Source organism: Morone saxatilis, unplaced genomic scaffold, assembly GCF_004916995.1.
Source record: "Morone saxatilis isolate NCDOM2014 unplaced genomic scaffold, NCSU_SB_2.0 Contig0, whole genome shotgun sequence".
In the NCBI taxonomy this organism is placed as follows: Eukaryota; Metazoa; Chordata; class Actinopteri; family Moronidae; genus Morone; species Morone saxatilis.
The window spans coordinates 6579463-6590305 of NW_023339650.1; the positions used below are offsets into that span (position 1 = coordinate 6579463).

Consider the following 10843-nt stretch of genomic DNA (forward strand, 5'->3'; position numbering starts at 1 on the left):
CAATCAAATCTGTGAAATATCAATTCTTTTAGTTTGGAAGACCATCCTGGTCCAGTATGCAACTTAATTGTGATGTAGAAACTTGAAGCTGCTAGTGCACAAACACTGAGAATGGACTTTACAGAGAATCAGGAGACATCTTGTGTCCAGCAGGAGTTGCATTGTAAAATAAAGGACATTTTAATGTTTTCAGAAAACACATGTACGACAGGTGACGTAATGGTTTCACGCTGTTCCACTGTTTGACAGGTGGTGGGAACATGCCAACATGGGCACCTTTAATTCTCACCCACGCTGCATAAATGATGCAGTTTTAACTTATTTAGCAGTGGAGTTATTGTTAATCCCCTACTCCCACTCCTCTGGTTGGTTTCTGACTTGTTAATAACAAAAGCATGTTCCCTTCCAGCTGTAGCTCAGCATGCAGTGTTGGACAGCTGTTCTTGTATTCTGAGCGGACTTACAGAGAGCAGCTCTTACACTGGATTGTTGTGGTGTGAACGTGTGAAGCACGAGTGTGAATCCTGGGCACTATTCTTTGTTTCATGATGTTACGGCAAATTAAGACATGGTCCAGTATGAAATTTGGCATTCTATTTTTGATTGGTGAGGGGGTGGTGTGGCAGTTGGGGTGTATTTTAAGTAATGGGGATGTGGGCAGAAGTATAAAACTGCCACAGCAATGAGGACATAATACTCAAACATAAAGATAAATAGTGGTTTTCTTTTTCACCTGTTTTCTCAATTCACTTCACCCCTGGAGGTTCATGAAAACAGATACCATGTCTCATAAAAAGTAAGGTGGAGAACCTCTATCCTTTGAGATTTCATCTGCACATGATGAGGACTTTCTGTTGTTTAGGGGTAACATCCACAAGAGAGTTACTGCCCTCTTGTGAAAAGAAGTTTTATTGCATGTTTGTAGGAGATGAATCTCGAGCTTTCGGAGTCAGGAATCAATCCAGTCCTTCAGGTTCTGAGAGGAAATTTCTGAGGGATGTTCTGAGTTCCTTGGAGATCTGGAGGTTACAATGGTCAGTGCCCTGTTGTTTAAATGTTCAGATATACACTATCTATAACAACATACACAATAGCACACAGGTGTTATTTATCATGACATGAATTGGAAGAAACATGGATGCATTGTGTGCACGCTGATTACTCATCTTCAGTCTGATCTTGTGCATTTGAAATAGTAATTTAGGACAAAGGGGCTAACCCTGATAACGTCTGATTTATCTTGAAAAAAAGAAACAGCACAGTAAGGTGAAGATCAGTTCTGTTTGTGTGAAAGTTTGCATGGGGGTGTTGTTACATAACTCATTTGAGTATGATACATTGAAGTGTTTTAACCTCAGGACATAATGAGAGTAGGACTGCCGTTCTAGCCAATGGGATCATAGTTATTTCAGGGGATAGCATTCTTGTTACATAAAGTTATAGATGAAAATATACAACAACCACTAGTGAACTATTATCTAGAGCTGCTGCAGTCTTTTTGAACATTGTCCATTTAAAAGAATTTGGGTAATAATAATTTTGGATAATACCCGGCTTGGTGTCTGTAATTAGCTGGTGTGCTAACCTCCACAGTGACATGAAATGAGCAACAATCATAACTTACATCCATCTGTAAAGCAGTGTCACATGATACACAAGGCATTCAAAAAGCAGAAAAGTATTGAAATCCAGGTTTTCTTTAGGAAACTAGCAGCCTGTTTCATAACATATGGATTTATTTCATTGATATGATACTTATAATTACTATAAATTCAGCCGGTCTTACAGGCCTGGCTACTCTAAATGGTAGGTAGACAGACAGATACTGCAGTCAGGGTGACTGACTGACTGACTTGCAGTTAAAACAATCAAGGATGAAGAGACTGACATTGATAGACAGACGAACAGGCATTCAGGGTCACAACAGGACAGAATGGCAGGACACTGTACTGCTCTGTATTAAGACTCAAAGAGAAAGTAGACAGGGAAGCTCTTAGCACTGGCAGCACATATTTCATTAATCATTTATTGAGGTGGTAATCCTCCCACACTGCTGAGATCACACCGCAGCAGAACAGTGGGTCCAGTACTGTGATGTCTTTCCCTTTTATTTCCTGTTCCTTCAGGTTGAGCTTCTGTAGGTGGTTTGTTTATGTCTGTTTATCCACCTTTATGAGTCATGAGTCTGATTTTGTATATTTCAAAACAAACTGCTGTTGCTGTGGTCTGAAATGTAAAATGCCCTTCCTGTGCACTGGAACAGAATGTGTTCAGAAAATAAAAATAAAATACATTTATCGGTAATCGAGTCACTGGTACTGCCTTTATAAATCACTGGTAGTGTGCAACACATATTTGTTTATTCATATGAACATATTGTAAATTAGTACTTTAAGCTTAGCTGAGCCGAATGTTAAGTATAAAAGCGTTGCTGTTATGTGAAGCTTAAAATGTTCAGCTTTTAGGGGACTGTCATGTTATTATTTCAGGTCATACTTTGTAGTCTCGCCTTGCTGTCCTTCACTCAGTGTTGGTGAGGTTGGACTGCTCGGCTAATGCGTTTGCATTGCAATGCTGAGGTTTAGCAGCTATAATGTTCACCATGTCCATTAGTTTAGTGTGTTAGCATGCTAACATTTGCTAATTAGCACTAAACATATATACTACAGCTGAGGCTGATGGGAATGTTATTATTTTTAGCCAGTATTTGCTCTTAAAGCGGCATAAAGTATTGGGAAAGCTAAAATTCTGACCTGATAATGGTGCTATGGGCATGTGAATGTCTGTAAATGTGAAATCTGTCAGCTGTCAGAATACACTGAAAACTAAAAATGTCAAAGTCAGGGAAACACCAAGGTTATGAGGATTGTTTGGGAATTGTCAATGTCTTTAAAAATGTCCATGGCAATACGTACAGTAGTAGTTGAGACCTTCCAGTCAGGAAAAAATAGTGGTCCATTAGACTATATGTCACTTTTACTGTGGCTGAAATGGTGCCTTTACAGTAAAAACTAATTTGTGCACAAACCTGTATCTTACGATGTAAATAAACATGCCTTAGAATACGCTGACACTATCTGGTATGAATGGAGCCCAAAATGGAACTTAAAAGATTCAAACACTTACTATTAGGTGGTAGGTATTGATTAATATGTAACCAACTTCCTGCTCTCTCCTGCCTACAATGGCTTTATTGAGTCCCCCTTCAAGCCATGACTAAAATATATTTACATTTCTATCTCCTATTGATTCTGGCAAAAGATGACTGCTGAGCACAAATTCTTTTTCACTACAGCGCTGATCCACACAAAGTGCAGTTAAACGCTTTAGAGCTGAAGAAAAACCCTTTTTCTGATATGCTTGTCATACATAGTCAGTCTAGGTGGTGTATATTAGCAACTGCTGATGTTATTGTGCAATTCATTCATACCCCATTAGCAATAACGGTCTGCATAAGGCATGTTTAATCTTGTATATTGGGTAATATGGCTGTGTTCTCATACACAGACCCATAATCTTCAATAGTTACTGTAGTTATACAGTAAGTGCGTATCATATCGCAGGAACAGTTAATGCTTCAGTTTATGTGATAAATTCAAAAAACACAAATTTTGGAACTTTCAATGGACACCAGCAATATGCAGCATCTTGACTTGGTATGTATCCCAATCTGTCTGATCCAGAGCTTTATTTAGACGTACAAGTAATTCTGCAGCCTCGTGTTCATATCCTCAAAACATGTGGCTGGTTCGTGTAACACGGGCTGGAAACATGTAGTGTAATTGGACAGCTGTTCATGAGCAGACAGCCTCTGTAAAAGCCATCTATAAAAGCTGTGAACACATAAACGCAAGCATGAAACCATCTTAATTCTAAGAGTGGCACCATGTAGACTTTATTTTCAGGCCTTATAACCATACAGTATCTATAGTACCATAGATAAAAACCAAGAAATAAATAGTGTGTAATACTACGGTAGCACATTAAAAAGGACACACATTAACATGACACAGGTATAGTTTCCACCATTACTGGATAGGTATTTTTAAATGGCAGATGTTATAGTCCATACGCCAGTATCCATGCACGTGCATGACAGCTGGTCCGCATGTCCTCTGTTTGCCTATAGCAAAATATAATATCAGGTCACATTGATTTGGCATATAACCATTGTAATCCAGTCATTGTTAATAGTTAAACTGTGTTAATCCACAATGAGCGGTTTCCATTAATTCATACAACAGATAGCTATTTAGAACTACTGTTTATCACATGTTAAAATTATGTCTTAAAGTATTTGCCACCGTTTAGAATAGTTTTGGCCTCATTCAAACACGCATAAAACCTCAAGTAAATATTCAGCACTGTTAGCCTGAATTGCATGGAATTAAATAATGTTCCCCTATCCTGTAAATAAAACAGTCCAGCAGCTAAACTGTAAAAGTGGACACTTCCACGTTGATACAGAAATATGTTTATGACAGTTCCCACACACTCCTTTTCCCTGTAGTTCGTCTGACTCCTCATGTCGAGCTGTGAGAGAAATGCCAACAGTTCTCTTTGTGTATATGAACAGAGTCATTTTGCTTGGGAGAAAACGCTTGGCCTCCAAAACCTTTGGAAACGGTGCAACAAACAGGGTCGTCTGTCGTCTGTTGACAGAAAACGTCCAGCAGTGGCCTGTGAGTTTTAATAGTGGTTACTCTGCTTCTAGCCGTCCAGAGGTTTCCCCAGGTACACCATGGTGACTTCAGTGTTGCCGTATACTGCAGAGACAGCAGGGAACAGGCAGGTTTTGGGCAGTCCACGAAACGCTACCCCAAGAAACTCAAAACCCCTCTCGAAGGATAACGTCTTATCATCCATGTCTAGAATCACTCGTATTCTCTCCCCGATCTGTGGACGAACACAATCACACCTTGCTGCATTACAGTGGTATCAAATAATAAATACGTTCATAGAATATTTCTGGAGATTTCGAATCAGATGTGGGTACAGCTAACACAGAGATCTAGCTCCTACCTGATATTTTGGCGCATTGTTACATTGTGGGAAGTTTCCATTGACCTCCCCATTATGAAGCAGGTTGTTGTCGACCAGGTTCCAGCCCCAGCTCTGGTCATCACTGCCCAGCAGGGCCACATAGCCTTGGCACTGCATGGACGCCCGCTTCGTGGCGATGCCTATCACTGCCACTGTGCCGAGAGGGCCTTCCCACCAGATCTCCCAGGCGTGCCTCCCTTCTGAAAAGCCAATCTTGCCACGTGCACCGTCGGTGCTCTGGGCGATAGGGTTGCGGTGGAGGGTGAAGCCATTCTTTTTCACGTAAACATTGCGGGAGCAGTCGTGGGAGCTCAGACCGTGTTGAAAGGCCATGAGCTGTGGAGGACAATAGGACAGGGACAACACATTTGTAATCAGACTTCATAGCCTTTAGTGATCTTCACCAAAATTCTTCAAATAATGGTGTATGAATATCAAAATAGCATATTTTATAACGCCCTGTTATAAGTGTTGGGTGCTGCAGTTAAAAGGAACACCCTTTTATGTATAGATGCTTACATAAACAAGTTGAGACAAGGTCTCGGACTTTGGCTTTTCCACCATGCAGGACAAGAATGTGTTGCACCAATAAAGTCTTTGGAGCTCAAAGAAAGCTTCAGTGGGGTCTTTCACAATTAGTTTGTTAAATAAATGATTATGGCTGCTATATCATTTGAGATAAATTAATCAATATCTTCCAATATTTCATATGTTCAAGTTAAATTTGGTATTTGGCATTTTCAAGCTCTTAAAATGAGGCCTGTGGAGCTCCTAGATTCCTTGAGGAAGTTCCATATTCTCCCATGGAAAGTTATAATAAATGTCACAACATAAATGTTTCTGCAGACAGTCCCATTCAGAAGCTACTCTAAACTGAAGTTTCACTTTCAGTGTACCTATTATTTCCTAGCACATGGTGCACAATTGTGCAATAACAGCAACCTCACTGTTGGGCCCTGTAAGAAAACGGGTGTCAGTGGTCTAATGTGGGCCAATGAAAACCAAACAAGAGCTAGTTTAGTGTGTCAAAGGCATCCCCAGCCCTTTCCTGACTCAAAACAACCTTACACCAAACCCCATTCAAGAATCTGCCAATTTAAGTCGGGTTTTCATCAAACATGAGCATTTATTTTGTACAATACTTTGTATTTGTTGATCAAAGACTGGGGATGAATCACTGGGGTCTTCTGGCATACAACAGTGTCGCTTATAGATTCATCCTATAGACAGTGTGCGCTTTACCACATGAGCAGTCACCTTCCGTGATGGTGTAGAGCCAAAGTGGCACTAAGACAGGCAGATTGTTGAATGGAGTCAGTTACTCCCAACCAGATACAACAGCGGTGTGTTGGTAAACCTACTTTCCCCTTGTAGGTGGGCAGGTTGCACAGGATGTCAGACCGCAGAGCCTCGTCGCTCAGAGTCCGGCTGCAGAGGCTGCGCCACACCTCGCTGTTCTCATCCGCCAGAATATTGCTCCAGTGCCAGCAGACCAACGCACAACACATCAAGTCGGAGAGCTCCAGATAGGAGAAAATATGCTCCAAAACTCGAGCTGGCAACCTCCCGGCCACCCCTGCACCTCCTCCGGCTGCAGGAGCGTAGGGAGAGCCGGCGGAGCTGCAACTGGCTGCCGCTGCTGCGCCCAGACAGGAGGATCCTCCTCCTCCACCGGCCGCTGCAGACATTCTACTCCTGCTCTTTACCGACGACAGCAGCCGAGCGAAGAGTTTCACCTTACACCGTAGAACGACTCCTAATATACGTTAAATACCAACATTTTACCTATAAAATCACATATAGCTCGCACTAAAATCACAACAGTATGTACCCTACTCTTCCCAGTTCAATGGCTGAATGGAAGCGATGCGTCAAGGTCCTTGAAGAGCAAATCCATTTTAATGTGTTATTGTCAAAGAAACATTAAAAATAACGTGTAGCCGTGTTGGTTACATTGTGGGTTACGCGGAATTGTGTAAACCCTGTGTTGATACGTTGTCAGACAAAGCGAAACACTTTACAAAATCAAATAAATTTTGTATCCTTTCAGGACCGCAGAGCACAGATAATAACGAGCTCAGAGAGCATTGCTACAATGTTGCAGTGATGGGATACCGGACGTTATATTGTTGCGATGTCAAAATGTAGCAACTGTATAGCAACAAAATAAAAATTAAATAAACAGTATGGAGAACTATACTAAATAAAAATGCCATGTTGTACTAATATTTTTTTTATTTAAAAAAAATAAATTAAAAAAATCTCACCCGTCACGTCCTTTTAGTCTGATTGTAGTCGTTTGAGAAGTGTGCTTGTATTGAGAAATACACAAATAAAATATAATTGTCCTATTAAAACAAAAGAAAAAACATAACAAGTAGAAACTCGGTTACATCATAAAGCGTCATATTATAGATTTGCAGACCACGTGACGCTGCACGGAAGTGACGCTAGAGTGCTCAAAAGAGTTCAGCGAAGCATCTAGGAACAAAACAGCAGCTAGCTTCAAAAAACATCATTTCCCAGCAGAAGACCGACGGAGGGGGACTAAACACACGGTGAAAACGGTCAACCGTAAGTTCTTGTCGGTCATTGTCTCGGTACGACGGTGTGTGTGTGTGTTGTGTGCAGCGTTGGGACAGGCGTCACTGCAGAGCACCGCTGTCTGTCTGCCTCCTCAGCTATGCGGCCTGTTGACAAGCTGTCCCCATCTGGCTGCTGTCCGGGCACAGTCCAGCGGTTTTTCCCGCGGTCAGACAGGTGATGAGGAGGTCAGTCTGTGCGTCGCGACCAACCTGCGACGACAGCCACGCTCAGCAGGCTGTGTAGCTCATGAGCCGTGTGAGCTAAGCTAGTCGACGACAACAAAGCCCCGCTGCGTTCACGTTCACCTTTCAGAAAATTCTTCCACTTAAAAGGTTGCCATTTTTTTTTTTTTTGTTGCGGGCAGCATATAACGTCACTTTAAAGAAAATGCGTGAACACCTCGTAGTTATCCGTATCTACCGGACACAAGCGTACAAGCAGTAGGCTACACCAAGCAGCACTTTGTTATTATGTTTTTATTTATTTTCTAAAATCTACTTATTGTCGTCCACTGTGGTTTGATAGGGAAAGAGGCTGAGAGGCATCAGTATTAACATCTTTAAAGTCCCTGAATTATTTATTGCTTCTCACTGTTTAATGAGTTAGTTCATTAGTTCAAAATGAGATGTTAAAGATGTAAGGTTGTATCCCCGTCCAGAGGTTTATAACATTTTATTAAATAGCTTTGGCTTCGTAGTTCTCTCTCTGGGATAATATTTAGTCTCTAGAAAAAACAAAAGAACAGGTTTCATTGCTTTCTAAATATATAAACACAAAAGGAAGTATTATAGTGCGTTTCATTCTCTGTTTAAATTTCCCTTGAATAAGCAGACTTGTAAAGTGATGTAATGTTGTTTGTGCCGCCGCTAGAGGGCAGCACGGAGACATACCTATACTCCAATGTTTAATCCACCGATGAGCGTCATTTGGGCCAGAGGTCGAGGCTTCCTCTGGTAATGGCATTTATATAATGCACATCTGCAATCTGAATGAATGAATGCATGTGATTGTGTTGTATGAAATGTTTCCGAATGCATGTGTGTTTTATAAGGGGCAGATTGAAGCAGTTCTACACATTAAACAGTACAGAATTATATATTTATATATATTCTAGTGAAAGTTAAGTTGAAGAGCACAAAAACGACATGTTTACGGGATGGAAGTGGTCATACTTAGTTTAGAGAGAAAGCCCACAGTGATACGAATGGTACTGCACCATGTTAAATTATGCATATTTTGTCAAAACTGAGACCAGCTCCCACAAAAAGTATGAATTCCAGTTTTGAGTACTTGAGTGCGGCACTTGGAAGATAAAGAAACAAAAGTGAATATCTGTTGTGACTATGACCTAGCAAGGTCATCTCATATCCTCTCTGCTGTCCACTAGATAATGATATCACACTCCCAGTAATTGTTTTTGCCTTTAACCATTCTAATGTGAAACATAAAGAGTGTAAGTGCTGCCATGGTGCAGTGTTTGCTCCCTGCTGCTGTCGGCTGTGTTTTGGCGATAAATGATGTAATACATACTGGTCCACTAGAGAGAGCTGCTTCAATGAATGAGGGCTTCAGTTAAGTTTTAAAGATATTAGGGCACCTTTTTTATTTTCCTTTAAAGCCAGTCATTAAGCAGTGTTCTCCACCAGCAGCACCCGGATGCTTTGGGAACAGTCTGCTTGGTGAAACTTTGCCACATGACCTTTTGCATTCATTTCAAAATTCTGTGAAATTCACCCGGTCTGTGCTTCTTTCACTGCAGCATCTGTGAGTCGACGACGATAATGAATCCAGTGTACAGCCCTGGGTCAACAGGGGTCCCCTTTACCAACACTAAGGGTATAGGATACCCCGGTGAGTGTGTGGTGAGCCGTAATGGTTTTAAGCAAATGTCCGAATGACAAGACAAAATCCTGAAATCAAGAAAAATAAGATGTTTTTTTTTTTGGTTCTCGTTCTGGTCATGGTAGCTGGATTCCCTGTCGGCTATGCAACAGCTGCTCCAGCGTATACTCCCAATGTGTACGCAGGAGGAAACCCAGCCTTCCCCAGTGGTAAGGCAGTTATTCATTATTTACTATCTAATTTGTGTAGACTTTACAAGTCAGTGCTGTGCATGCAAGATTTCACACTCTCATTGTATCGAACTATATATGTGACACAGAATATATCCACGCTTTCTTATATTACAGAATGTCCTCTCCTTCCTTGTCCACCTAGTACGCGTCCATGTGCGACGGGTGTCCTATTCAAGATAGACATTTGCTCCTGGACCTCTCGCGAACACGTATGTCACGTGCCAACCGCAGGGTAGGGTACTGGTTGCGCGCTGTACCTCACCCAAGGCCACGCTATACCGCTGCTGCGCGCAAGGACATATACCTCGGTCTGCCCCGAGCTGCTTTAGAGCCGATAGAGCTTAATCATAGAAGCAAAGCGCCTGATACTGGCACGCGTAGGGCCGTCTAGGCGACGAGAGGTTAGGACATTCTTGGTAGAAGATGTTGTTTAAAGTTGCCGAGTATCTGTGTCTCTGTAGTAACTATGTAGTGTCGTGATTAGAAATACGAGGATACGGATAGTTCTGATCATGTGGCCTCCGAGCTCCTGTAGAACTGTTTGTTTATATGTCTATTACAAATATTGAACGATAAGTCAGTTTAGTATTATGCAGATTTCCATGAATCTCAATCTTGTGCTTACCCTCATGCACTCACGGGGAGCAGGCGTGTGGAGCTCTAGCATACTTCCCACTGCGTACGCAGCCCTATTTTGTGCGAGGTTATACTATATTCTCGTGAAGGATTGCAGTTCGTGTTTTGCCTATAATTGCTGATACGAGGTGATATACCCAATGTGCTTTCTGTTATCTCTGCGATGCAGGGGGCATTTAATACCTCACAACAACAGGGGCACGTATTATCACACAGCCTCTGTATGCTGCTCCGCCTCATGTTATCCATCACACAACAGTGGCCAGCCAAATGGGATGCCTGCAGGCCATGTAACGCCCCCCCATGCATGGCCTCCCTTCAGCCACAATGGTGTCCACCATGGGGATGGTAGCTGGCACCACCATGGCCATGTCAGCTGGTGAGCATTTGTGTCTACTTTATATTAAAGTCCTAGCTCCTGTGTGTTGCGCGTGTGAGGGATTGCAGCTCCATTATGCAAGAATGCGTCTTTCTGGTCACAATGCAGTCTCCGTAAACCTGGG

The 10843-nt window shown here is 42.0% G+C and overlaps 2 protein-coding genes across 2 annotated transcripts; one reads left to right on the forward strand and one right to left on the reverse strand.

Annotated features, from left to right (window-relative positions):
• Positions 1 to 3866: 3866 nt before the first annotated feature.
• fbxo45 (F-box protein 45) lies at positions 3867 to 7025 on the reverse strand. The gene is made up of 3 exons (XM_035658355.1): positions 6405 to 7025; positions 5023 to 5379; positions 3867 to 4896 (listed from the first exon to the last, which is right to left on the reverse strand). Exons 1-3 carry the CDS (start codon positions 6729 to 6731, stop codon positions 4711 to 4713), a joined length of 870 nt encoding a protein of 289 aa, XP_035514248.1. The 5' UTR covers positions 6732 to 7025; the 3' UTR covers positions 3867 to 4710.
• Positions 7026 to 7461: 436 nt separating this feature from the next.
• LOC118324260 (myelin-associated neurite-outgrowth inhibitor-like) lies at positions 7462 to 10723 on the forward strand. Its single transcript, XM_035656503.1, is given in 7 exon segments — positions 7462 to 7617; positions 9389 to 9480; positions 9597 to 9685; positions 9847 to 9941; positions 10510 to 10549; positions 10551 to 10599; positions 10602 to 10723. Coding segments are annotated over 6 exon segments (465 nt in total). The 5' UTR covers positions 7462 to 7617; positions 9389 to 9410.
• The last annotated feature ends 120 nt before the right edge of the window (positions 10724 to 10843 follow it).